This window comes from Jaminaea rosea (assembly GCF_003144245.1).
Source record: "Jaminaea rosea strain MCA 5214 unplaced genomic scaffold BDZ90scaffold_1, whole genome shotgun sequence".
NCBI classification, from domain to species: domain Eukaryota; kingdom Fungi; phylum Basidiomycota; class Exobasidiomycetes; order Microstromatales; genus Jaminaea; species Jaminaea rosea.
The window spans coordinates 918,894-944,623 of NW_020289975.1; the positions used below are offsets into that span (position 1 = coordinate 918,894).

Consider the following 25,730-nt stretch of genomic DNA (forward strand, 5'->3'; position numbering starts at 1 on the left):
TCGCCTCTCACCCAAGATAGACTAGAGGCCGCAAGGGATCTGTTGATAGAGTCGGTGGCGCCCCGATCTGCCACATGATGCGGCGGCCGGCTGTGTGGCGGCGATGCTATCCTTGGCTCGCTGAGAGCGCTGGGACGTCGACAAACTTGAGTGAAAGAGTGAGCAACGACAAGTGACGGTGCAAAGTCGTTGCAGACACTCTGCTCCCCGCGAGTGGCCGGTCTGACTGGCTAGCTCGTCTTGTCTATCCACCTCGCTCATCGCGTGCGTGTCTGGAAGCCTGCCTTCCTGTGCAACTCATTCTCGTTCTTGAGAGTCAGGGATCCGATGGTCTACCTGTCCATATCGTATCGCTTCAATGCCCTGGTTCGTGAGCGTAGTCGGTGCTCTGCCTTTGGCTAGCAACTCATCGTAGGTGGTCTCGAGCGGTGGGTGGGTGGGTGGGCGGACTCTGGCTCGCCTCAAAGTGGCCACGCGGCTGAGCTCGTCGCCTTCCGTCGGCCGCGTCCAAGCCAAGTGTCACTTGTTCATCTTCACTCATCATCACCACCGCCTCGCTCCTCGAGGGAGTTGGCTACGATGTCAGACAACAAATTCATGCCCACACGTCAGCCGCGCCCATCATACCTCAGCCAGCAGGGCGGCTCGGCCTCATCGTCATCCGCGGGCCCCAGCACATCTCGACTGGCCGCTCCTTCAGCTGCTGGCGCATCGCGCTTCGGCTTTCGAGCTCCAAGCGCAGGAGCACCTCCGTCATCATCTTCAGCTGCGCCCGCTGGAGGTGTAACAGCCACGCCTCTCGGTAAGCGAACCGTCTCCAATACCAGCCTGCCTGACCATGCCAACGGCGTTGGCAGCGCCCCTCCCTCATCAGCGAAGCGTCCCCTCACCAGCACGTCGACTCCTCTGCGATCATCACGTCCTCCCTCTCCTTCGTCCACGCAACAGCTATCCACAATCAAATCTCAATATGAATCTCGTCTCTTGCTCTCGCAGCAGAGTTACGATGGACTAGAGGACGCATATCGCAAGCTTGCAACAGAAGTCGAGCGACTAAAGAGCGAGCGCCGCGAGCTTGCAGAAGAGTGGGCGCGCGTCAAGGAGGAGAGAGCAGCTGAGCAGCGCGAATGGCAGCAGGAGAGGGAGAAGCTGCGCAGTCAAGTGAATCAGGAGAGGGCGGCGAGGAGCGAAGCCGAGGAGGAATTGCAGGGCGCCGCCGAGGATGCAGCGAGGCAGAGGCAGGACAGTCAGGCTGAGCTGAATGAGCTCAGGGTCAGGTTGGGGAGAGCAGAGGCTGAGAAGGCTGAGCTGCAGGGGCGCACGCAAATGGATGAGGATCGAAGGCGGAGGGACGCTGAGCGGCTGAGTCAAGAGATGTCTACGAATCAGGAGCTCGAAGCCAAAGTGGCTGAGCTAGAGAGCAAGGTCGCCTCCTCCTCTGCCTCGCCAAGCAAGGACGCAGCCGTCGAGCGGGAGCTACATCGCATCCTCGCCCATTCTCGCCAGCTCGAAGGGCAAGTTGCTACGCTCAATGCCACCACCACTTCACTCCGCAAGCAAGCCGAAGGCAACGCCGTCCTGAAAGAGGAGAATCTCCTGCTAAGGAACAAGGTCGACTCCCTCACCACGCTACAGTCACGCGTTGTCGAGCTCGAAGAGCATCAGGAGCGTCGTCAGGCAGAAGAGAAGGCATGGGACGAATTTCTCGCTCAGCCTAATGCCTTCTCTTCCAAACTTGAGGCAGACGCGGCCATGAGCGCCGGCGATGTCGATGGGGACCTGCCTACCCTTCCCTTGGCCCCACAGCCAATACAGCGCGCCAGCCTGCCAGCGTACCTTTGCAATCTCCGCGGACTCGTCTCTGGCCTCTTGACACGTTCTCAGATTTTGTCAAGTAAGATTACAAGCGCGAGGCAGAGGCAAGAGTCACTCGAGTCCGAGCTTGAGGGCAAGGAGGAGGAAGTGCGACAGTGCAAGCGTCAGGAAGCGGAAGCGAATGACAAGGTCGTCGAACTGCAACGCGTCAAGGCGCAGTGGGAGGAGGAGAACAGGAGGTACCGCGGCTTGCTGAAAAGCTATGAAGAGCAGGAGAAGAGGGACGGTGAGGCCAGCAAGGCTGAGGCGGCGGCGGCTTCCATCAAGCGCGACGAAGACCAAGAGATGGAGGATGCGCAAGCCACGCCCGCCGCATCTGCTGCCCATTTGGAGCGCATCTCTCTCCTCGAGTCCGAGCTGGAACACAAGCGCTCAGAAATCTCCTCCCTTGCCCAGCAGCACGAAGAAGCCACGCACCAACTCAAATCCTCGCACCTCGCCGCTCAACAAGAGGTCGAGTCTCTCCGCTCTGACCTTCTCGTCCTTCAGCGCGAGAACGAACGCCTGGATACTGCTCTGGGCAAAGCGGAGGAGCGAATTGGGCTGGGACACTTTGATCAGGAGAAGTACCGCTGTCTGGTCCTCAAGCAAAATCCGGTGGACGTGGATCGCGATCTGAGGACCAAGACGATGAACCGGATTAAGGGCGAGAACGAGGAGCTAGTCAAAAGGGTGGAGGACCTGAGTCGACAGCTCGCTGAGGCAGGCTCCTCAGCTGCAGCCACTGCTCCTGTCGACGGAAATGGGGACGCCGCAGCAGCAGCCGGCCTGGTTCCGGCTGCCACAGTGTCCAACCTGCGCACCGAGATTGCCTCCTTGACATCGCAGCTCGCATTAAAGGACAAGACTCTGCTCCGCCTCAAGCAAGTTTACACTTCCAAAGCCTCCGAATTCCGATCGGCCATCCAATCCTTGTTCGGCTTCAAGGTGCGCTTCCTCGAGAATGGCGCTGTCCGTCTCAACAGCACCTTTGCGCGATCCACTTCCCGTGCTACGAGCCTCGTCTTTGCGAGCGAGGAGGGAGGAGTGGGCAGGATGAAGTTGACGGGAGAAGCGGCAAAGGATCTCAGTTTGGCAAATGTGCCGCATCTCCGCGAATACTGGTTGGCGGAGGGAGGAATGAGACAGAGCGTGCCGTGCTTCTTGGCTGCGTTGCAGTTGGAGCTGTATGAGAGTACGACGCAGGCTGTTAGAGGGGCGTGGGCTGTTCCGGACGCTGATGAGGAGGAGGAATAGTGGGAATGGAGGTGGTGGTATTGCGCTCGTCTACCGAGACAGTCTAATGCGAAACCAATGACAGGTCATTCGGTGATCCCTGACTGCTTCACTGTGCGCCGTCCTCAGTACCGGCTCAGCTGCACTCTCCCTCCCTTTGTCCTGACCCAATCCACCAACTCCAGGGTAACCTTGACCTGGCAGGTCAACCGCGAAGAAGGCTTGCGAGAGATGGCGTAGTCGAGCATGTCTGTGTGCGGGACGTACAGGAGGGCGTCAGTCTACGATCTCGCACTGACTCAATATCGAGAGTCGAGCGCAACTCACCCATCTCTTCATCGCTCGGCTCAGGCATCAACTCCTTCCCCGGTACGCTCTTCTCGTCATTAAGGTCCACCTCGCTCAGCTCTTCTCCCTCCTTCGTCGTCGCTGTCGTTGCCGCGGCTGGTTGAACGAGATACGCGTGGCAAGTCGCACACTCGCACTTCCCGTCGCACGTCGCCTCGATCTCCTCGACGTTGTGTCGCCTAGCCACGTCTTTAAGCGTTTCGCCTAGGTTGGCGCTCAGAAGGGTGACCGTACCAGAGTGGTTGCGGAAGGGGATCATGATGGGGTCCGCGGCAGCAGGAGTGGGAGCAGGCTGCTCCTCCACTGCAGGTGGCGGTGGCGGTGGCGGCGAAGATGTGGCTGGCGGCCCCCTCCTAGCCCCCCGTCTCGCCGGCGTAACGATGGCGCTCTGCACGCTCCCACCTCCCCACTCATCCCAGACCTTCTGCATCCTCTCCTTCCCAACTCCAATCCTGCCCCTCCAGCGTGGCCAATGTACCAGCCTCTCTCTCTGATCAGTCAAGTCATGCCTGCTCGTGCTCGGCGCCAGAGCCGCCCTGAGTAATAAGGGCGAATCAGAAGGGCGCAGGTTTCCGTACCAATCGCCATGCGGGTAGACGAGGGCGTTTCCTGCGAATTTGTGTCCGCCTATGTGGCTGATTGGGTAGACCTTCACTCGCTTCGGGGGTGGTGAGCCGGGTGAGGAGGCCTGGAGAGTGGTAAGTTGATGCTTGCGCACTGCGGCTTGCAAGGAGAGGAGGAGCTCTCCTCCCACAACACCGCACCGGCAGTCACGACTGCCATGCGTGCAGATGTAGATGTGCGCTTCCTCTGCAACTCCGTTCTTAGGGCCATATCGGGCTGATGGAAGGGGCGCCGTCTCCAAAGCGCTCTCTACAGCCGCAGCCAGTCGACCGGGGGAGGAGGGAAGGGTGCGAAGCGAGTACGGGCCCAGCACTGCATGCTTGCCATTCCCCGTGTAGAGGTGGAGGAGGAACTCCTCTTGCTCAGTCTCGTGTCCAGGTGTGGGCCTCTCCAGCTTTGACGTCAGAGAATCCCAAGCAGGGAACCGCAGTTCCAGCTCCTTGCCCGCCTGCCTCCGACTGTATGCCTCTGTAGCTCTCGCGTCCCCCTCAGAAAAGCTGAGGCCCCACCCTTCGAGATCTGACTTAATTCGCTTGCCCAGCTCGACGTAGAGGGGGCAGACGGCATCTATGCTGGCCGGCCAGGTATCCTGTGGCCGCGGTTGGGTATAAGGGTGAAGGACGATATGGCCCTTTGGGTACTCGGGGGATGAGAGGGCGAGGGGGGATTGGTCGTACGGAGCGTGAGGAATTTGTCCTGAAGCGTCGAGAGCCGGTAGTGGGTCGTAGGTGCCTGTATTGTACTTCTGAGCCAGAGAGGATGAGGAGGCAGAAGGATGGGCTTGATTGCGGGAAGCGCATGAGGTGCTGAGCTGACGCCGCCGTGGAGGCAGAGGAGGGCGACATTGTGGTGGCGAGAGGCTGGCAGGTGGTTGTGCTAATGATGAGATGGCGCGAAGTGACGATGGTGTTACCGATGAGCTTTGCATTGCCATCGACGAGCCAGTCGCCGCCTGAGATGATGTCGCCCAGCAGCGTCGCAGCATGATTAAGGGCGAGGATTTGAAATGAATGCTAAAGTTGAGCGCGAAGAAGCGGCCCAGCCGGCTCCACTGACCAAAATCCTACTCCCGCCCGTCCTTTCTCGGTGGATGACTAAGCAACAGCACAAGCTCGCGAGGTCAAAGCAACGACAAGAGAGTGGGCAAGTCCAAAGTGTGTATTGAGAGAATGAGTCTGTCTACATGACCAAAGCGGGTTGTAGTGTGGCACGCGAATTAGTCAAAGGCGGCAGCACCAACACCCTTTTCCTCAGCCGCCTTGTTAAGCACGGCCTTCTTGTCGCCCGCCTTCTCGACATCCTCGCGCAGCTTGACGACCAATGTAGGATCTTCCTCGCCCAGCTTAGCCACGAGAGCATCGAGCGAGTTGAGAGCCTTCTCAATCACCTGAGCAGAAGGAGCGCTTCCGGCAGGCTGGAAGTAGTTGTTCGAAGTGATAGCGTCTGCCAGCTTCTTCTTCTCCTTCTTGAGCGCCTTCTTGGCCGCTTCGCGCGCCTTCTTGGCGTCTTGTCGACCAGCCTTGTCCGCCTCCTCCTTCTTCTTGGCCTCCTCGGCAGCCTTCTTCTCTTCGGCCTCCTTGGCCGCCTTCTCCTGAGCAAGCTGCTGAGGCGTCTTGCCCGCTGCGGGAGCACCAGGACGTCCCTTGTTCTTCTTGGCCTCACGGGCAGCCTTGTCCTCCTGCTTGAACTTCTTGATGCGAGGGTCAAGGCTCAAGGCCTTGTCCACCAAGTTACGCAGGCGAGCATTGTCTTCCTTTTTCCTCGCTGCGCGCTCGTTCCTGTTCTTCTTCTCCTGGTAACGCTTGTCTGCACGGTCATCGCTGCCCTCGTTGACCTCCTTGTCCAGGTACTCGAAGCTGCGCCAGCTGTCGAAATTGTACCAGAAGTCGTAGAATTCATCGACGTGGGAGCGGGAAGAGTCGAGGTCGCCCAAAGCGGGCGTGGGGCCATTCTTCTCTGTGACTGAGAAGCGGGACTCGCGTTCGAAGACGGGGCCCCAGAGCTTGAAGAATTGCTCAGGCTTCTCCTTTCCTGTGGGTACATCGTCGTCGTCTACACCCTCGTCGACTGAGTCGAATTGACGGCGCTTCTCCGGATTGGAGAGGACGTCATGCGCCTTTGCCACGCACTTGAAGAACGAATCGTCGTTGGTAAGACCAGAAGCGCCCGCCTTCTTGTCAGGGTGATGCTTGAGCACCTTCTTTCGGTGAGCGATCTTGATCTGGTTCGGGGTAGCTTTGTAACGCAAACCAGAGAGACCGAGGACAGCGTAGTGGTCCTGTCCCTTCCACTGCTTGGGATCGCGATTGAGCAAGTCGGCGCTCTCTGGCTCATCGCCGATGTCGTTGTCGAGCTCGTCGTCTGCGCCGTTGAGCTTGTTGAGCTCGTCGAGGCGAGCCTGCTCCTGGGCATCGTCAGCTGCAAAGTCGAGTTGGCGCAGCTGACGACGAGTGTGGGCGACGTATGAGGGGCCGGCAGGGAGGATTGTCTCCTGGCCGAGCTTGGAGATGCTGGCCGGAGCAGACGGCTTGAAGGATGAGGGGGCTGCGGGGAGCTCAAAGGGGAGATCTACAACGGCTGCCATGATGGGTTGGTGTTAGATTGATGGAATCAAGCCTCGTCGTCGTCGTTGCCGTCGTTGCTGCTTTGGCCTCGACGACTTTCTTCCTGCCTGAATCGCAGCGTGCGCGCACACACGGAGCCAAAATCGAATCTCGAGTCGCGGCGAGGCGGCGAGGCTCCTCGTCTTGCTCCGCCCGCCAAGTCTGAATCGAGTCGAGTCGAGTCGACGCGGTCAATGCACACACATCCTACTTCCTTCTCAGCATACATTCACCCGCCAACATGATTGATCTGATTCGTGAGTGCGGCAAGTCAGCGACCTCGAACAAGGTCACAGTATCACTGAAATCATACGCAAACCACATCTGCAGTTCTCCAGGAGGAAAAGGGAGGTGACCCGCAAGTCGTCAAGGACTCGCAGGCAAAGCGAGGCGCAGACCCAAAGATCGTCGATGATGTGCGTGGGCAAGCAGAGCCGCATGGCATTCTACTGGCCCCATTACCATGCTAATTCACACAACTGCTCTCTTTTCACCTCCTCCCTCAGGTCCTCGCTCTCTACAAGGACTGGACATCCGCAGAATTTGCAGCGAACCAGCTCGCCAAGGAGATCAATGCCGTCCAACGCGAGATCACGACCAAGAAGAAGGCAAAGCAGGATGCTGACGAAGAGCTGGCAAAGAAGAAGGACCTCGACAAGAAGCTGGCTGACTTAAAGCCCGAGGTGGCAGCGAAGGAAAAGAAGATGAGGGACAAGGCCGGCACCATTGGTAACATCGTTGGGCCAAAGGTGCCCATCAGTCAGACGGAGGATGACAATGCTGTCATCAAGACATGGCACCCTGATGGACCGAATGCTCAGGTGGAGAAGAAGACGGTGGGTAACACAAACGGCGATGGCCTGCAACTCGACGTCCCCCATTGACTTCCTTCCCCCTTCCCGGCACCAGGGCATCCTCTCCCACCACGAAGTGATGATGCGCCTTAACCTCTTCGACCCCGACCGCGGAGTCAAGGTAGCAGGCCACCGTGGCTTCTTCCTCATGGGCGACGGCGTCGACCTCAATCAAGCTCTCATCAACTACGGTCTCGACTTCCTTCGCAAAAAGGGTTACGTCAAAGTCATGACACCCTTCATGATGCGCAAGAGCGTCATGGCAAAGACGGCCCAGCTCGACCAATTCGACGAGGAGCTGTACAAGGTCGGCGAGTCCAGCAGTGGAGCTATCTCCAATGAGGACGCCTCCAAGCCCGCAGGAGCAGTAGCAGCCAGCGCGGACGAGGGAGAGGACGACAAGTACCTCATCGCGACGAGCGAACAGCCCATCTCCGCCTTCCACTCAGACGAGTGGTTCGACAAGCCCTCCGAGCAACTGCCCGTTCGCTACGCCGGCTACTCGACCTGTTTCCGCAAAGAAGCCGGATCTCACGGCAAGGACACTTGGGGTATCTTCCGTGTTCACCAGTTCGAAAAGGTCGAGCAATTCGTCATCACGGATCCGGCGAGCTCCTGGGATGAGCTGGACAGGATGCTGCAGAACAGCGAGGAGTTCTACCAATCCCTCGGCCTGCCTTACCGCGTTGTGGCCATCGTCTCCGGTGCGCTCAACAATGCGGCGGCGATGAAGTATGATCTGGAGGCTTGGTTCCCCTTCCAAGGAGAGCACAAGGAGCTCGTCTCTTGCTCCAACTGCACCGACTACCAGAGCAGGCGACTCGAGGTCAGGTGCGGGATGAAGAAGCAGGGAGACACAAAGAAGACGTACGTACACATGCTCAACGGCACACTCTGCGCTACGGAGAGGGCATTGTGCTGCGTGGTCGAGAACTGGCAGACGGAGGAAGGACTCAAGATCCCCCCTGTCCTGCAGCCGTACGTTCAGGGTAGGGACTTCTTGCCTTGGGTTAGGGAACTTCCCAAGGGGACGACGAGCTCCAAGAAGAAGTAGGCTGGCTCCCGCGGTCGAAGGCATCGGGAAGTGGAATGGGGCAGTCATGAGAGCAAGCAGTCGCGGCGTATCACACTCTCGAATCAGGCGAGGCTCTCATGTCACTTTGAATCAAAATGCAATTAGCTGCAGTAGAGCGAGAGGCGTCGACAAGCGGCGGTCGAGCCATTCAAACCCTCGTGGACCGCACACGCCTACGTGATCGAGTACGCGGGTCCTCCTCCTCCCTCGGGCGTGCACCACTTGATACTCTGATCCGGCACCTTGATGCTGCACAGCTTGCAATGAATGCAGTTCTGGCTGTTGACGACCAGCTTCTTGCCCAAGGCATGCTCATCCTTACCTCCTTCCTCCTCTGCATCCTGATACTCGTACACCTGCGCAGGGCAGGCACGACCCAGAAGACTGCCGAATTCGCCGACATTGCGCTCAACGTGACCCTTGTAGTCTCCCTCCTTGACGACGAGGTGCGAAGGCGAGTCGTCGGTATGGTTCGTGCCCGTTCGGCTGACCGATGTGAGGATATCGAAGGAAAGCTTGCCATCGGGCTTGGGGTAGTCAATAGGCTGGCATTCTTTGGCTGGCTTCGTTGACTGGTAGTCCTCGCCCTGGTGGTGAAGCGTGAAGGGTACACGACCCTTGAGGATGAGAGAGTCGAGACCCGAGTACATGAGGCCGCCATAGAGACCAAGAGGGTTGTGGAAGGAAGGACGAAGGTTGCGCACCTCCTTCAACTCTTGAATCACGTAGGTGCCGTCAAGGTTGGTACGGTATGACTCGAGGTCAAAGGAAGGGGTGGCCGGTGCCTCTTCCTCCTTCTCTGCTGCAGGGGTGAGCTCGCCAGCCTCTTTGCGCTTGACCCACTCAGTGAAGTACGTCTCAGCAGCGACCATTCCAGACTTCATGGCATTGTGTGTGCCCTTGATCTTGGGCACATTCAAGAAGCCAGCAGAGCATCCGATCAAGGCTCCTCCGGGGAAGTTGAGCTTAGGGATGGACTGGTATCCACCTTCGTTGAGCGAACGCGCACCATAGGCTATGCATTCGCCACCTTCAAGAAGATCGGCGAAGTAGGGATGGTGCTTCATACGCTGGAACTCGCGGAAGGGGGAAAGGTATGGGTTTTCGTAGTCGAGACCGACGACAAGGCCGATGGATACCATGTTGTCCTCCATGTGATAGAGCCATGAACCGCCGTACGTCTTGAAGTCGAGGGGCCAGCCGAGCGTATGGCCTACAAGGCCAGCCTGATGCTTCTCGGGCTTGACGCGCCATACCTCCTTGACTCCCAAACCGTACGTCTGAGGGTCAGCTCCGACTGCTTCGCGCAGCTTGAGACGGCGAATGATCTCCTGGCTGAGCGAGCCGTGAGCTCCCTCTGCAAAGAGGGTCAGAGGGGCATGGAACTCCATACCGGGCTCGAAAGTGTCCTTGGGCTGTGACTTCTTGTCAAGGCCGACCTCTCCCGTGACGACACCCTTGATACCTGTGCCCTCGTCATTCCAGATTGCCTGCGCAGCGGGAAAACCAGCGTAGATCTCGACGCCAGCCGCCTCTGCCTGCTCGCCTAGCCAGGCTGTCACGCGTGAGAGAGACACAATGTAGTTGCCCTGCGGAGTGGCGTGCACAATCGTGGTCAGCTGCGGGGCTCGGTGGCAGGCGCCATTTAGCCACTTTGCGTGCTCACCTTGTTGTTCATCTGTGGCGGATGAGGCATCGGGAAGGAGCCCGTAGGCGTCAAGAAGCGCATCGTGTCCTCAGTTGCCTCCTGGTTCAGTGGGGCTCCCAGTTCTTTCCAGTTGGGTAGCAACTCATCAAGCGCATTCGTCTGAATGACTGCGCCTGACAGGATATGATTGCCGACCTCGGCCGCCTTCTCAAGTACGACGACTCTGATGTCCTCTCCCTTTTCCTCTGCCAGCTGCTTGATGCGAATGGCTGCGCTCAGCCCTGCTGGACCACCGCCAACGATGATGACGTCTGCCTCGTCCTTTGCTCGCTCCACTGACGAAATGTCGAAGCCATCCTCTTCGGAGGCAACGTACTCCTCGACTGGGGTGGCTTGGCGAGCAGGCCTAGAGGTGGCAAAGGCGCGATGTTGCTGCAGACTGGCCAGCTGCTGAGGGGAGCGACGACCTAGCCTGGGGGTGGCGATTGCTGACCGTGATGGAGTGTTGGCTGATGCTGGTGATGATGATGCTATTGATGCTGAAGAGGAGAAGCGAGCTGATCGGGTGATGTTACTGCATGAAGAAGTCGATGATGCCGTCGCCGAAGCGCTCGACGACGCCTGACGAAGAGCCGCTCTCGCCGATGGCAGGCGTTGCGCGATCATGATGAGGATGGTTGGTGATGGTGTGGTGGCAAAGAGTGACAATGGACACGGCAGCACCGGGTCAAATGTCTTGATTGAGACGACCGCCGGATGCGTGTCTGCTGGGTGGCTGCTGTGGCTGCTGCTGTGATGAGCGTTAGTCACACACTCCGTCGACCCGCCGCTTCTGGCTTAGAAATGCCTCTGCGCGCCCGCCCCTCTCACACGCGCTGAATCTCGCCCGGTCGACCGGCATCACATCGGGCCAAGCCGGTGCCACGCGGCAATGCCTGGCCTCAGCACAGCACAGCGCAACACACCGTAGTCGTCATGGGCTTACCACGACGACGAAAGAGTCATGGCGCGCCAGGCAAAGACATCGGACGAAGACTCAGTCACAGTCAGGCAGAGTAGTGGTGGGAGCACGAGTTGCTCTGATTGCAAAAAGGCAGCTCCGGCTGCAATGGGACTAGAGCCCACTTGGTATGCGCGAAGCGATGCCATCTAAGGGTGATAAACAGGGTGACTAGAGAGAAGACAAAAGACTGAAAGAGGGTGGGGTGTCCGTGATGCAGAAGCAACACTGACGAAAAGAAGTCGAAAGAGCAAGTCTACATAGGGACTGTGGGAGATGATGAGACGAGCGGGCGGGAGGGCATCCGCGTGAAGTCCTGCCTTCACCGGTGGCACCTGCCAATTGCGGTCTGGAGTTGGGTGTTCTACAGAGGATGCATCACTAGGATGTCCTGACGCTCTCGCCGAGAGCGCTTATTGCCAATGCTGCGTAACAGTGTAATGAACGGGGATCGCTGCTGTTGCCACGTCTATTGCTCAAAAGGCGGTGAACTGCCTTAGTTCTTGTTGGCAAAGCCCCACTCGACGTTCTCGACGGTGGGAGCGTCGTAGTTGTCGGCGAGCATGCGGTAAGCCTCACCGAGAGCAATGAAGTTGTCCTCACCGCCAGGAAGGTAAGAGACGACGGTAGCCTCGACGGTCTTGCCGTTCTTGGGGTTCTTGAGGCTGACCGACTTGCCGCAAGCGTTGACGAGGTCGTCGTTGCCGTAGAGCTTCGAGGGAGCAATGGCTACGGGGTACTTGGGCTGGCTGTCAAGACCGCAGTAGTCGGTGACCTCGGCCCACCAGGCGGGGGCGCCGCTGACCTTGTCGGCGGGGGCCTTGTAGCTGGCGGCGGTGGCCTGAGCCTTGGCAGAGGTAGCCTTGGTGGCAGAAGCAGTCGTAGCCGAAGACGAAGAGGAGCGAGCAGCCGAGGACGACGGCGACGACGACGAAGATGAAGACGAAGAGCTTGAGTGCGAGTGCGAAGTCGAGGTGGGGGTAGCCGAGTACGAAGAGCTGGACGAGGTGGAGGTAGGGGTCTCCTTGTGCGGGGAAGAAGAGTGGGAGGTCGTCTTCTTCTCCTCGTCCTTGTGGTCATTGCCGTTGTTGTCATTGTTGGACGAGCCGGACGAGCCGCCGAAGCTCCAGCTGATGGGGAAGACACCCTCGTTGGCGGTACCACCGAGAGCAGAGAAGAGACCCCACGACATGTCAAGGTCCTGAGAGCCGCCGCAGGTAGGGCAACGGTCGGCGACGGTGGCCTGCTGGGACTTGCCAGTCTTCTGGTTGGTGACGGTAAGCTTCTTGCCGCAGTTGGAGCCGCCAGCGTACATGGAGTTGGAGACGGCCACGATCATGTCCGATCCGGAGTTGGTCCAGCCGCAGTTACCAAGGCCGGCTTCGTAGAAGGTAGCGGTTCCGCTCATGCGCTTCTGCAGAGGGAGGGCAGAGACGGTAGCGGCGAGGGCCGTAGCGAGGGCAGCGAACTTGAAGGAGAGCATGGCGAAGGGAGTGTAAGGGAGGGGAGACGGAGGGTTCTTGAGGGTGTTGTAAGGGAAGGGTGAGGGGAGTGAGTTGGATTGAATGAGGACGAGGAGCTAGTGCGATCTAGCGGGTGTTATATCCTTTCGACGAATCCGAGAGCCAAGGCCACGGAAACTTCTTCGGTCCCTCCTCTATCGGCGAATAGGGTCAGACCCCCTCCCCGCCTGCCATCTCTTGTTCGCTTGCACTGTTGTGACGCCTGCCCCTCACAACGGCGCTCAACAGACACCGCTGTGCGGTAGAATGTTGGGCAGACCTCTTCGCTGCGAGCTACGGCGGTGCGTTGGGACGCGTCTGGCCCATCTGCTCTCCTCGACCGCCATGGTGCCTTGGATTTGGTTGCCGGCAGCGGCGGCTGAGCCTGAGCCTGTCAGGGCAGCAGGACTTGGTGTAGGCGCGGGCGTGACTTCTCGGGATGACCCATCGTTGTAGCTCGCGATGGTCGTAGGTGGTCCCTCCTGCGCGTTGAGTCGGTAGGGTGAAGTCAAGTCAAGAGACGCCGCGCCTTCTGCGCTTTGCGCACTCAATCGGAAGAAGCGGAAAAATCCAGGCGCGTCCGCCGGTCAACTTTGAGCCAAGCAAGCAAACCAACGCAAGCCGAGGCTTCGACCTGTCAATTCGAAAGGGTGCAGGCAGCGCCGGCGAGAAAGAAGAGGGAGGGACCCGGTCCCCCTTCCTGCGCCCTAAGCAGGGGACCAACCACCGACATCAAGCTCAATCACTGATCAGTCGCTGGGCCAGATCACTTCAATCGAATCGAAGCCATAATGCCACGATCGACATCTCGGCGAAGATGCAGAAATCGCCGACGGGAGGGGGCCGTCAGGGAACAATTCGTACGCAGCATCCCTCACACGACGTCGAGGTCGAGCTTCCACGAGGCTGGCTAGACGATCAAGCAGCCGCGTCGGACGCCTTGGCTGCTTCTTCTCACTGTTCCAAGGCATGAGCTTCGTCACCTTTCGTTCCACCTTCAATGACGGATAGATGCGTGCCACGGCCACTGCTTGGTCCTTGCAATCACTCATCAATGCTTTGCCACAGATTGATCGCCTGATTAGATCGCGACACTCTAGTCGGCATTTGACACGTCCAAAGAAAGGTCCCTATGGCACTGCGTGACGGCTGCTGCCTGTTGCTGCTGCTTGCTAGCGGCCCGTTTGTCGAGCTAAAATCCTGCCAAATCCTTCACACGCCGTCGTCACCATGGCCATGTGGTCGCAATGACCCGCGGCCGTTCGGAATGACTTGGCCATTAGCTGGGCTGTGCGCAGACAGGACAGACCTTGGCTCGATTGCATCTTGCGACCACGCGACGAGCGGGGGCCCCGTCACCAGCGCCACCTTTCTTGGCTTGCTGTCCCACGCTTCACGCCGGGGAGTCCGCGATGGCGTGAAAGGGTTGGTGTGTGAAGGTGCAACACCTTGCTTCATCGTTGTCGCTTCACCGTTGTGGACATCATCGCCGCCTTGCTACGCGTGCCTCTCGAGGCCAGCACAGTCTGGCTTGGCATTGGCGCACGCGTGAGGGGCACCATGCTGTGCCCGAAAGCTCGACGTGGCTCGATACGGTGGACACGCACAGGCAACTTGAGTCTAATGCACAATGTGGAATACTCTGTCTGCGAGGGACGCAAGCATACAAGGAGTGAAAGAGTGGGCGCTGGTGCTCAAAGGGAACTGGCGCGATGCCAACACGAGCGTTGCGTGCGTATAACTTCTGTCCATCGGGGGATGACGACGACGAGACACCGCCGGCCCTCAGTCTGCGTACCGCTACCGGCCACTGAGTTCGTCGACGACGTCGTTGTGGGCAAGCCTCTCTGTGCTGCCGTCTTCTGCCTGCCTCCTTTGCACCGAGAACAGCTCGCTTAGATGGGCGTCTCACCATCCCACTTGACCAGGTCCTCACATCTCTCAATAACCTCCTCGACATCCCACTGCCCTCCCGGTCCACCACTGCCGTACTTCATCGAGAGCAGTCCTCCGACCTCGTCGCATGCCCTCAGCACGTCATCCATGTCCTTCTTGGTGTGGCTCGCCGACACACAGAAACGCACGCGCGACGAGATGAGCGGCGTAGCCGGGTAAGCGACGACTACCACGACGATGGGAGGGCGAGCAGGGCGAGTTGCCAGGTTGAGGTCGGCTGGGTCGTCCATCCCCTTGGGGAGCTTCGAGGAGTCCACTTCGCCGTCTCGCTCCTCAACGACCGTGAAGCTTGCAGGGCGTTGGCTGGGCGCGATGCTTCTGGAGCGGTCGAGCATCATGCGGGAGAAGAGTGGCATCTTTGCCGGGTGGAAGATGAGCAGCGGGATGATGGGAGAATCACGATGACCGTAGATGATGAAACCCAACTTGCGCAATCCCGAAGAGAGATAGCGTGCATTGAATGCCAGCCTACGCAGACGCTCCCTTCCTTCACTGCCGTCCATGAGGCGGGCGGGGAGGTCGATCCAAGGTGGGAGAAGAGCCTTCTCTGCCGGATCGTTTCCTGCGCCCATGATTGAGGCCATGCTGGAGATGATCTGCGTCATGACCGGTGGGGCGAGGGTCTCGCCGTACACATTGGCGTGATTTGTGAGGCGAATTCGGTTGATGAGCTCCTTGCTGCCTGAGATGTAGCCTCCGGCAGCGCCGAAAGACTTGGTGAACGTGCCCATCAGGATGTCAATGCGACGCGGGTCAATGCCAAAGTAGTCGCATACGCCTCGTCCATTGGGACCAATGGCGCCAATGGAGTGGGCTTCATCGACGTAGAGGTAGAACTTGTACTTTGCCTTGAGGCGCATAACCTCGGGCAGGTTGACGAGTGTACCCTCCATGGAGTAGAGGCCTTCGACGATGAGCAGAATCTTCTTCCAAGGGCGATGTGTTCGCGGCATCCCCTGCGAGATGCATTCGCGCAGCAGAGACTCAAGCGCCTTCATATCGTTGTGGCGATACTGTCGGATGTGCGCACCACTGAGACGAGCGCCGAAGCGGATCGAGGAGTGATTGTACTCGTCGGAGATGATGAGCGTGCCCGGGCTGGCAATGGCAGGGATTGTCGTTGAGTTGGTCGCGAAGCCCATCGAGATGATGACGGCGTCCTCCATCCCTACGAATTTGGCCACGAGCTTCTCTGCCTGATTCTGCAGGTCGAGGGAGCCAGCGCCGAGCCTCGAGCCGAATGATGAGACACTGTAGCGCTTCAGGCACTCCTCGACGGCATCCGCGCATCCTCCGTGCGACTGAGCGAAGCCGAGGTAATTGTATGCCGAGATGTTGAGCGCTCGCGTCTTGTCGCCCGTAAGGCGGAACGAGGCATTGAAGTCGTCGGTCACTCGGTCGAGGCACAGGACAGTGCGACCGCATACTCCGGTGACTGGACGAGAGAAGCAGTCGTCGAGTCTTGCCTTCAGCCGACGAGTGTAGAAGGAGTCAAAGTCCGAATTGAGGGCAGCATAGCCATTTGCCTCGACCAAGTGACGGTAGGCTTTTGGGAAGATGCGCTTGCCGACAAAGTCGCGCATGTGTCCAATGACGATGAGGATTAGGTAGGAAATGTACGTTGTCAAAACGACCCAGTATGATGGCTCTTCCTCCTCTGGACTCGGTAGCGGTGCGCCAGGCGGGTGCTGCGAGGTATGGCGATAGGACTGGTTCGGGCAGTAGCCGTACTCGGAATGAAGCAGTGGGGTGCCATCGGTCGATGAGTCGTGTGAAGTAGCGCCTGCAAACGCTGCTTTCGGATCGTTGCCAGGCAAGGCTGCGATACCAGCTTGAGCCATTGTAGCCATTGTCATTGCCTTGTTTACGCCCTTTGTCGGATTAATGCCAGCTGCCTGCTGTTGCTGTAGCATAGCCTTGCGTTGGTAGCTCGACTGTACGCTCTCGAGCGATTCGATGCTAGCGCTGGAACCAGTGCCCAAGCTGGGCGGCTGTGACTCCTCCTCATCTTCACCGCCATGCCCATTGACGGCATTGACTGTCCAAGGCCCCGTGTGGCCGTTGAGAGCAGCGGCATGCTCTGCTGCCCCTGCGCCATTGATGCTACCCCGAGCGAGGTCGCTCAGTGGAGCATAACCATCGCTGTCGTCTTGTTGTGTGACGCCAACGGTAGGCAATCCCTTCTTGGCGTATGATGATGATGAAGAGGGTGAGGACGACAACGTCGAGTTGCTGCCGCTGCCGTTGCCGTTGCCGTTGATAGTTTGGGTACTGTCGTACGAAGGTGATGACGAGTGAGCCGGCTTCCTGCTCCTCAAGGAAGGCATTGTTGATTAAGAGACGAGGGAATTGCGGCGCAGCTCAGGGTCTACGGGTGCGGGTGCGAGTGCAAGCAGCGCGCCAGGAACGACTGAGAGCGGCAACAATATTGCTGCTGTTGCTGCGACTCTAGGCGGTCTCTCTCTCAAAGACGGGCTCGCCGGGAGCAATGAAGCGCGCTGAGATCAGAGGGGCTAATTGTGCCCCCGACTAGGGATGAAGGAAAGTGGTGCGCCGTCGATGTCGATGTCCAAGAGATAGTGAAGAGTCAAGTTGAGAGAGCAAGGACGAATGAGGTGTGCGCTTCTCTCTCTCCCTCTCTCTCTCTCTGGTCCTGTCTGTCTGTCTGTCCTCTCTGGGTCTCGTATCCGTCAGCGAAGCGGCAGCCGCGCTTCCTCAAGCCTCGCGCCATCGTTGTGGGGGCAGCAGACGAGAGCGGCAATGGCGAGCCTTTGGCGCTGCCGCCGCCTTTCGCTGCAAGACACGCTTTTCGCGGGCCGAAGAATCCCGTCCAAGAGCAAGCCAGGCAGGCAGAGAGGCAAGCAAGCCTCACGACAAATTTGGCATCCTTGATGACACGACGGCCCACAGAAGGTCGGTCTGCAAGGCAGGGGGGGCAATCCCAACACTTTTCAATTGGCGAGCAAGCATCTTCTCGTTTCTTGATGCGAATGCTGCAGCTATGGCGGACAAAGTCTCAAAATGAGAGAGGTTCACGAGTCGAGAGACCAAGTTGACGTCGTTGGCCGCGGCCAGTTGCTCTTCTCTGGCAGCTGCCAAGGCGGGCGATGGCCCGCCCTCTGAATCAAGTCTCCGGCTATGCAGGGGCCCACGCTTGCTCCATAGCGACTTTCACTCGCTCGCTCCTTTTCTCACTGGCACAACATCGACGTCTTTGACTCTGGCATGGATCATCGCGGCTCTTCATTCTTCAGCTAAGCACCATCCTCTTTTCGCGCATTCTCCTCCGCCATGTATACGCAGCATCTCATCCTGGCCGCCCTCGCTGTCGCGGCCTCGTCGCCATTCAGCATCGCCGCTTCCACTCACCAAGTCCCATTCCTCGCCTCACCCTCTGCCTCATCCTCAATTCCAGCAGGCGTCGGACACTTTTCAGAATGGTCCGCAGCCACCAAGGCCTACTTTCTTGAAGACATCGCCAAAGGCAATGCGGCCAATTGGACTCTAGTGATGGGCAACGAAGGGGGCGACCTTGATTCAATGGCGTCGGCCTTCACCTGGGCCTACCATCTAGGGCACGTCGACCCATCCAAGCCAGCAATTGGTCTTCTTCAGACACCAGAAGATGCTCTCGACTTGCGCCCAGAGAACAAGCTGGCACTGGAGAATGTCAAGATGAGCCCAGGCCACCAGGACCTCCTCACCTTCGATGAGTTGCCCATACCGGCGGCCGAACTGGCACCATTGCTTCGCGGCATCGTCCTCGTCGACCACCCTCAGCCCGTCGCAGACTGGGAGAATGCTACGATTCTCTCCATCTTTGATCACCACGTCGATCGAGACTACGCTCCACATGCATCACCGCGCATCTTCCTCCCCACGGCTAGCTGCTCGACGCTCGTCGGCCGTCAGATGCTCAATGAGGTCGAGAACTTGCCCGAAGGAGAGTATCACTTGCCGCATGAGCTTCTCGAACTGCTCCTCTCTGCCATTGCCATCGACTCGAAAGGGCTGCAGAGCAAGGTGGCTACGCCGACGGACAAGTTCGTCGCCTCGAGGCTCTTTAGGCGTTCCGCTTGGAGGGACGAGAGCATGTACGATAAGATGGAAGACATTGCTGATGTATTGAAGGATGCCAAGAAGGATCTAGACCATCTCAATGTGCGCGATCTTCTGCGCAGGGACTGGAAAGGCGGCATCGTCGAGACGCCAGAGGACAAGCCAGACATTCACTTGGGCTTTGCTTCGATTCGTGAGTAGCAGCCGCACCTGACGAGGAGGTGCGAACATTCACTAAATTCTACGCTTCTCTCAGCCTATTCACTCAGCTACCAAATCGGCATCACTCCCAATCAGACCACCCAGAACTGGTTCGCAATCGAGCGCAACTGGACGAGCGAGATCCATGCAGACGCCACGGTGGCCCTCAACTCGTTCAAGCGCTACGTGGGCAAGGACGGCGAGGAGGTCGAGGAGATGTGGCTGGGCGACGAGGACGAGGATGAAGACGAGGACGAGGACGAGTTAGACGAGGCAGACGTAATCTCTCCCCTGAAACGCAAAGGGCGCAAGATCAAAGAGCGTCAAATTATCCTCGTCACTCGCCCGGATCACCGACTCTCCGAATCACTCGCCGACTCTCTCTTCGCCCACATCTCTGAGGCAATAGAGTCCTCAGACGTCCTCAATGCCAAGCCGTGGCATGGGAAAGCCACCTTGGGTCCGAGACAGATGGTGTGGACGCACACTGTTGCGAATGGTGGGAGAAAGCTCATTCGGCCCATCGTAGATGATGCCGTCGAGAAGTGGGGGCTCTGATGGGGCGTGTGACACGTGATGCTCCTCGCCTCTATACTGCTCAATACCCGTCTCATGCTGTAGACATTGGAACGCAGACGCATTACCCTTTACATGAGCGCCGACATGTCCCCTGGCGCCAGAGTCTCGCACGCGCACCCCTCGTCTTTCACCCCGTCTCATTGAACTCGGCCGCATGCGAGCCCAAGCCCATCACCGAAAGCACGTAGTCACCTGCAAGCCCAACCGGCCTGAGGATGCCACGCTCGATCACGCCCGGCGGCAGGATCGACGCAGTCGGCTGCGGAAGCGGGGCAGGCGGAGCAGCCCTTGCCGCCTTCAAATCCTCCAAGTAGGGCGACGCCTCTCTGATCTGGCCATTCTCGACCTGGGCCGCCTTCTCTCGCCAAGCCTCGTCCGTCCACTCCTCCCTGGCCGCTTCCAGCCTTTCCAAGGCGGCACGATGCATCTCAATCTGGCTATCAAGCACATCACGCCCGACTTTCGCCCAGTCCTCGATCTTGTCACTATGTACGCACTCCAGCTCCGCCATAGCGACGTTGAGAACCGTCTCTGCCTTGGAAGCGAGAAGCTCAGCCGTCTCCACCGGTAGCTTTGCCGTGCTGCCTGCTTTGTTGGAGCTGCTTGCCGCCCTCTGATGTTGCGTCAGGGCGGCTGCGGCATCCGCGTTGCGTGCCAACTCGTAGCGGCTGAGCGTCTCCCGCCCAACGTCAAACAGGTCGGCGTGCACAGCGTGCGGACGGCTGATGGACCAGAGACGCTCGTGAAGTGCAAGGAGGGAGGAGCGTGCTTGATTGTCCTGGATTGCCCCTACGTCTTGAAGGGCATCGGCGGTTTTTTGAAGGCAGGTCGTGAGGACTGAGCAAGAAGTGCAAGCGGGCCGCCAGCACCAGCATGGCCGCCTAGGTGAGCGCATTCCCTTGTTGCTGGTCGCAGCGGTATCGCCATCGCTGAGAGTCGTAAGCTTCAGCAGACTTCGGCCGAGGGATCTGTACCCCTCCGAAAACCGGGACACATCATTACGGAAGCGTCGCATCGTCTCCAGCAGCGCATCCTGATGCGAGCTTGCTACTCCTTCCTCTGCCAGGCTGGCCCATCTCTCCGCCGCCGTCCACTCGACTTCGACGTCTTCTGCATCGATGGCGAACTCGGGATGGAGAGAGCGAGCAAAGAGGTCGGCGCCTGGTACCGCCGACGTCGTGGCGCTGCTGGTCAAGGCTTGCTGCTGGACGTGATCCTTGACCCACTCTTCCCAGGAGGAGAGAGACTCCTCGTTCGTACTTGTCGTGACGTCGTCGTCCCCACTCTCTTCAACAGCCCCCGAAGTCAAGAAGGCGACAATCGCCTCGTCCTGCCTTAGTAGCGGGTGTCGCGCCACCCGCTCGAGGAAAGTTGATAGCACCTTGCGCCTCTCCTCGATAAAGCCTCGATCGAAGCGTCTCGATCGGCTTTTGGCTGGTAGAGGGGGCAACGCCACGATGGGATAGGTAGCAGCGAGGTGAGCAGCAAGCCAGACGAAATGTTGGAACCGCCTGGATACCGTCAAAACCTGCACGGGCTCCTCTGAAGGCCACTCGGGGTCTGACGGGGGCGGAGCAGCTGCCTCTCTGTATTCCTCGTTCTCACGCTCGACCCCGCCGCGCTCGGAGATGAATCTCGTCGCGACCTGAAATACGACAAATCCCTCTGCCTCGCTGTCCATCAACCAGCCTCTTCTCCTCGCTTTTGGCTTGAAGTAGTGCGCTGAGTGCACTTCTACCCAAAAGCGTGCGACCTTTTCACGCCAACGGAGCTCGCCGTGTAGGCTAGTCTCTACTTCGTACCGTACTGCGGCTGTGGTCGGATCGATCTCAGAGGAGCGGGAAGAGGGAGAGGAGCCGTGCCGCAAGTGTAGGACCGAGGGAGAGGAGGAGGAGTCTGAGCTGGAGCCGGAGCGCTGCTGCTCGCGGTGTTGATGGTGATGATAGTTGACCACGTCGTCTGGCGAGAGGAGGTAGGCTTCTGCCCCGCTGCTGACAAAGGGGGAGAAGCGGTTGAAGGAGCGCGAGAAGGGTTGGATGAGAGATGGGGTTGGACGGGATGGTAGCGAGGATGAGCTCGCTCTGTCGTTGTCATCGAGATCGTCGCCGCGCCTATCGATGGCAGGCATGCTGGGTATACCGCGAAGCGAGCCCGCTCTGCCGCTGTCGTCTGACCTGCCATCGTAGGAGCGCACCCTCCCATGGTCTGATGGTGGAGGCACAAGTTGGCTGAGAGCTAGCGTCGCTCTAGAGCGCTCTGCAGGTCTTGAGGCACTCATCTGTTCGCTGAGCGCTTCTGGTGAGAGATCTTGCTCTTGACCGGTCGGCGAGTGAAGCTGACCCTCGGCATAGAGCGCAGTCGCGGCGATTGATGGTGCAGCAAGGTAGCTGCTGTGGTCCTCCTCTCCCTGCTCAGCCTTCGAGCTGATCGTAGTGGCCGCCTCCTGAACATCCACTGCCGGCGGCGGCAGCATTTCTCGCTCAAAGGCATACCAGCCATTTGGGACGAGCCCTCTTCTCCATCCATCGGGTGTGGTCTGGTCAGGGACGACAGCCAAGCTCCAACCGCCCTGCAGATCGTCATTGAGTACGTTGAACGTCTGACCCGCAGAGAGAGTCAGCTCGTTAAAGGCTGCTTCCCCTTGGATGGCAAACAGCGCTCGTGCTGGTCGCCCGGCAGGGAGGGGATTGGCCGAGGTAGAGGGAGCTGGCGCATCAGGGAGTTCATAGAAGCTCGTGGCTGCTGGAGCATCGACAGATGGGCTGGCCACGGCTAGAACAGGCTCAGCTTGGATGGGCATTTCGCTTGTGGTTTCGGCCGAGCTGTTGCTTGTAAGCTGCTCCTCCGTTGGTTGAGGCTCCTCAGTCGCTTGAGCAGCCATCGATTCAGGGGGCATAGACCCATGAACCTCATTGTCCTGTTCTTGCTCCTGATTGACAGCGTCAGCCTTCCCGTTCGCCGCCGGGCCCTGCATGTCCCACTGTGAGAATCGCATGCCCTCGTCACCACCAGCGCTGAGTACCGAAGGCGCTCTCGAGCGCTCATGCACATGCGGGCTTGATCCATTCGAAGTCGTACCTGTATCCCAAGCTAGAAGCATTCCTGGTACCAGCGACTCGGGGCGTAGTGCTGGCCTTTGCTGTCCTGAGGAAGACGATGCTGGCTTGATCGTCGCAAAGCTTGCATCAGTGGACGTTCTAGAATGAAGAGGCGCCTCGGGGATGGAAGCGTACGCTAAAGCATCGTCTTCGGCGACGTCGTCCTCTGCAAGTGCAACCGAGGGTACTGGTCGCCCCTTGACAGTGGGAATGGACGAGAAAGAGCGATGATGCTGGCCACCATCATCGCCAAATAGGGACTCAAGGGGCGTCGTCTTGATAGGTGTATGCGGTGGTCGAGCCGTCATCCATTGGTCGGCGTCTTCGTCATCGTCGTCGCTTCCCTGAGTGCTCTTGGTACCGATGGTTGAGAAGCCGGCAATACTGCTGCCTGTTGCCTGAGCACGGATGTATGTCCTAAGAGCCTCGGAGTTGAGGGTGCCCGTCAAGGCGACGGAGAGGTGACTCGGCTTGGGCGGCCGAGGCGGTCGAGTGGCAGCAGCGGCAGGGATAACCATGCCTGCTGCTGGTGGCGGTGATGCTGCTTATGGCAATGACAGGCAAAAGCGGTTGAGAAAGTCATCTTGAAGTTGGTGCTGATGGCGGCAAGAGTCTGCTGCATGGCTTCCTCGCTCGGATCGTCGACGGCTCAGGGGGAACTTGCAGTCCGCCCTCAGACAGACAAGGCGGGCACGGGCCAGGGAGAAGAGCCTCCTCGGGTTCCCATCCATCACTCACCATCACTCATCACTTTATTCGACGGCAATCTCGTCAAGCCCTGTCAGGCACTTGCGATCGTGTCATCGAAGTGACGCGACGCGACACGACGTGTCAATCAGCCATGGTGTTATCAACCAGATGGAGGGAAAATCCCTCTTGGCTCCCCTCCCTCACCCTCCTCGCACATAGCGGCAGCGGATCACCATGCCGTCCTCGCTGTTACCCACCGTTCCCAACTTCACAACCTACCTCTCCATAACGCAATGGGTTGACAGTCTTATGAAGCAGTATCGCAGCCGCCTGGCGTGCCCAAAATGCCGGCAGCGAGGCGTCTTGTACAAGAATTGGGGCAAGTCCCAGCCTAGTCGCAAAACCTTGACGGCTAAACGCCATCGTCGCTATGATCATCAGCATTGTCTCGACATGCGCAACTTTTCGATGTCCTGCGCCGACTTCGTCAAGTATGTTCTTGAGCCATATATCAGGGCCACCAGCAGCACGGCGACCACCACACTTCAACGCGATACGGCCGCGACGCTGCTCAAGGGCTGCGAGCTGGCGATTGAAGCGCTGGCAGAGCATGGCAACGAGGTCAACAAAAAGTTCCATGCGCGGATTGGACAAGCGCAGCGCAACCATGTTCAGGCAATGGCCGCCTTGCAGGCAGGTCTGCTGGTGCCGGACGTCGATCTGGAGCAGATAGCGCTGCAAGAGACAGCAGATGACGCGGCCGGAGGCGACATCGAGCTGTTCATTGATGGGCAAGACACTGACCTCCCATCGCCTGACACTGTTGTCGACGATAACAATGCTATGCAGCTGCTGGCTAGCCTCGAGCCTCCAACGGAGAGCACAATTTTCTCCATCACCATACCTGCCTTCGAGCCACCACCGCCACCACAGCGAGCGCGCCCCCACAGCCAGCCGCGGGGCAAGAAGGCTACGCCTGCCTCACTTCGACCGCAGAAGCGCAAAGCCTACGTGGAAGACGATGAGCCGGAGCCTCGTCGTAGACGTAAGAGAGCGACGTCCTCTAAGAAATCCGTCAAGTCCTGCTCGAGTTCGAGCAAGCGCATCGCCTACAAGCCTCAAAGTCAAACACAGCGTCGTTATCTCCGTAATATGCACGGCCGACCCGGTCTCCCCAAGCCTATCCGGGGCAAAGTCATCATTCGAGCATCTCGCGGCCCTCCTCCACCCGTAGAGCCGCTGCCGGTTCTCTCGACTGATGAGCAGCTGAAACAGCTCCGAGCTGCTCTGATGCGCTCGCCTCTCCGACAAGAGGAGCACGAGAGCTTGACGATCTCCTACCTCAACGTCAACAGTCTCAATGCTGAGAAGTGGCACGTCATCTTTTCAGCCTTTCGGACCGCAGCAACCTCTGCCATCACAGCACAAGTCTCCTCTCTCTCCCACATCATGATCCTTGCCGAGACTTGGCGCCCTCGATCTCTGATGATGAATAGCCTTCTCACCACCGACCACGCCGGCTGGATCCTCGCTTCAGCAGTGCCGACTCCGTACAAGGAAGATGCAGATCCTGGGGCAATTCCACGCTGCAATGGCGGTATGATGCTACTTTGCCCTCCGCAGGTGGCGAGTCGGGTGGTCGTGCTCAGCATCACGCCGTACTCTTTGACGTTCTCGCTTGCCCGAAACTCGACGAGCACGAGCGCGTCTACAAGTGTCACTCCGCCACCAATCGTGATCCACGCCGTCTACCTTCCTCCTTCGATGGGCAAATCCATCGACAGCGCCCACCTGCTGGACGCATTCGTCAACCCACCGGACCATCTCCGAGCTGATGTCCTGCTAGGCGACACGAATGTCTATTACGAGCCTCAAGCACCCATTCTGACAGGCGAGCGGGACCCCGACCGGGTAGAGGAAGAGGAAGCCATAGTCGTCAAGGGGTATCCCAAGGCTCGGCTCGCGGTCATCGAGGAGTCGACACGGAGACTAGGCCTCGTGAGACTGGAGGGAGAGGGAGAGGAGGAATATATGAGGTGGAGAAGGAAGAATAGGAAGGGTTTGAGGCTGAGACGTACAGCTGCTGGTGAGGAGCCGTACGTTGGCAAGAGACCGACTGGTGTGGGAGCATTGGCGGCGGAGGAGGAAGAGAGCGATTCTCACGAAGATGTCGAATCAGCAAGCGCAGCCATCCCGGCTCTCAGTCGCATCGACCACACCTATGTGCGCCCGCCCGCAGCCAAAGACCAGGATTGCAGCAGCGCAAAGTCTGCTCTCTTCTCGGCGAGCAGCGTCAGCTTTTGGCGACCGGGCATCAAGACGGACCATCCGCTGATGCGCGTCGACCTTGCGTGCAGGCCGTGAGGTTCGAGGCCGAGAGAATCGGTCTGTCGTCGTCAATAA

General features: G+C 58.9%; 10 protein-coding genes across 10 annotated transcripts; 4 read left to right on the forward strand and 6 right to left on the reverse strand.

Moving 5' to 3' along the window:
* The first annotated feature begins 536 nt into the window (after window positions 1–536).
* BDZ90DRAFT_229270 (hypothetical protein) lies at window positions 537–3,503 on the forward strand. Its single transcript, XM_025504992.1, has 2 exons — window positions 537–3,340; window positions 3,418–3,503. Exon 1 carries the CDS (start codon window positions 580–582, stop codon window positions 3,109–3,111), a length of 2,532 nt encoding a protein of 843 aa, XP_025364866.1. The 5' UTR covers window positions 537–579; the 3' UTR covers window positions 3,112–3,340; window positions 3,418–3,503.
* Window positions 3,216–4,996, reverse strand: BDZ90DRAFT_257342 (hypothetical protein; the record flags this gene model as incomplete). The annotated part of the gene is made up of 2 exons (XM_025507944.1): window positions 3,216–3,340; window positions 3,418–4,996. 2 exons carry the CDS (start codon window positions 4,994–4,996, stop codon window positions 3,216–3,218), a joined length of 1,704 nt encoding a protein of 567 aa, XP_025364867.1.
* A 205-nt stretch (window positions 4,997–5,201) lies between these two features.
* On the reverse strand, window positions 5,202–6,685 carry BDZ90DRAFT_247837 (DnaJ-domain-containing protein). Its single transcript, XM_025507609.1, has one exon. The coding sequence runs from the start codon at window positions 6,644–6,646 to the stop codon at window positions 5,279–5,281; it is 1,368 nt and encodes a 455-aa protein (XP_025364868.1). The 5' UTR covers window positions 6,647–6,685; the 3' UTR covers window positions 5,202–5,278.
* Window positions 6,686–6,835: 150 nt separating this feature from the next.
* On the forward strand, window positions 6,836–8,849 carry BDZ90DRAFT_276732 (serine-tRNA ligase). Its single transcript, XM_025508954.1, has 4 exons — window positions 6,836–6,922; window positions 6,996–7,081; window positions 7,172–7,501; window positions 7,575–8,849. The coding sequence occupies exons 1-4, from the start codon at window positions 6,907–6,909 to the stop codon at window positions 8,571–8,573; spliced, it is 1,431 nt and encodes a 476-aa protein (XP_025364869.1). The 5' UTR covers window positions 6,836–6,906; the 3' UTR covers window positions 8,574–8,849.
* Window positions 8,671–11,037, reverse strand: BDZ90DRAFT_229272 (hypothetical protein). The gene is made up of 2 exons (XM_025504993.1): window positions 10,261–11,037; window positions 8,671–10,183 (listed from the first exon to the last, which is right to left on the reverse strand). Exons 1-2 carry the CDS (start codon window positions 10,906–10,908, stop codon window positions 8,768–8,770), a joined length of 2,064 nt encoding a protein of 687 aa, XP_025364870.1. The 5' UTR covers window positions 10,909–11,037; the 3' UTR covers window positions 8,671–8,767.
* A 1,328-nt stretch (window positions 11,038–12,365) lies between these two features.
* BDZ90DRAFT_209540 (barwin-like endoglucanase) lies at window positions 12,366–12,650 on the reverse strand (the record flags this gene model as incomplete). Its single annotated transcript, XM_025504048.1, has 1 exon — window positions 12,366–12,650. A coding segment is annotated over one exon (285 nt), but the record flags the coding sequence as incomplete, so codon positions are not given.
* Window positions 12,651–14,467: 1,817 nt separating this feature from the next.
* Window positions 14,468–17,128, reverse strand: BDZ90DRAFT_8214 (PLP-dependent transferase). The gene has a single exon (XM_025509881.1). The coding sequence runs from the start codon at window positions 17,025–17,027 to the stop codon at window positions 14,640–14,642; it is 2,388 nt and encodes a 795-aa protein (XP_025364872.1). The 5' UTR covers window positions 17,028–17,128; the 3' UTR covers window positions 14,468–14,639.
* Window positions 17,129–17,991: 863 nt separating this feature from the next.
* Window positions 17,992–19,518, forward strand: BDZ90DRAFT_225156 (DHH phosphoesterase; the record flags this gene model as incomplete). Its single annotated transcript, XM_025504652.1, has 2 exons — window positions 17,992–18,952; window positions 19,016–19,518. 2 exons carry the CDS (start codon window positions 17,992–17,994, stop codon window positions 19,516–19,518), a joined length of 1,464 nt encoding a protein of 487 aa, XP_025364873.1.
* A 148-nt stretch (window positions 19,519–19,666) lies between these two features.
* BDZ90DRAFT_257349 (hypothetical protein) lies at window positions 19,667–23,155 on the reverse strand (the record flags this gene model as incomplete). Its single annotated transcript, XM_025507945.1, has 1 exon — window positions 19,667–23,155. The coding sequence occupies one exon, from the start codon at window positions 23,153–23,155 to the stop codon at window positions 19,667–19,669; it is 3,489 nt and encodes a 1,162-aa protein (XP_025364874.1).
* Window positions 23,156–23,561: 406 nt separating this feature from the next.
* Window positions 23,562–25,691, forward strand: BDZ90DRAFT_225158 (hypothetical protein; the record flags this gene model as incomplete). Its single annotated transcript, XM_025504653.1, has 1 exon — window positions 23,562–25,691. The coding sequence occupies one exon, from the start codon at window positions 23,562–23,564 to the stop codon at window positions 25,689–25,691; it is 2,130 nt and encodes a 709-aa protein (XP_025364875.1).
* Between the last annotated feature and the right edge of the window lie 39 nt (window positions 25,692–25,730).

Bases quoted from the DNA above. Each gene is read 5' to 3' on its own strand.
- BDZ90DRAFT_229270 (XM_025504992.1), top strand. From the start codon at position 580: ATGTCAGACAACAAATTCATGCCCACACGTCAGCCGCGCCCATCATAC.
- BDZ90DRAFT_247837 (XM_025507609.1), bottom strand. From the start codon at position 6,646: ATGGCAGCCGTTGTAGATCTCCCCTTTGAGCTCCCCGCAGCCCCCTCA.
- BDZ90DRAFT_276732 (XM_025508954.1), top strand. The intron at 7,082-7,171 runs GTGCGTGGGCAA...CTCCTCCCTCAG, and splicing joins ACCCAAAGATCGTCGATGAT to GTCCTCGCTCTCTACAAGGA. The intron at 7,502-7,574 runs GTGGGTAACACA...TCCCGGCACCAG, and splicing joins CTCAGGTGGAGAAGAAGACG to GGCATCCTCTCCCACCACGA.
- BDZ90DRAFT_229272 (XM_025504993.1), bottom strand. From the start codon at position 10,908: ATGATCGCGCAACGCCTGCCATCGGCGAGAGCGGCTCTTCGTCAGGCG. The intron at 10,184-10,260 runs GTGAGCACGCAA...GCCACTCCGCAG, and splicing joins CGCCACAGATGAACAACAAG to GGCAACTACATTGTGTCTCT.
- BDZ90DRAFT_8214 (XM_025509881.1), bottom strand. From the start codon at position 17,027: ATGCCTTCCTTGAGGAGCAGGAAGCCGGCTCACTCGTCATCACCTTCG.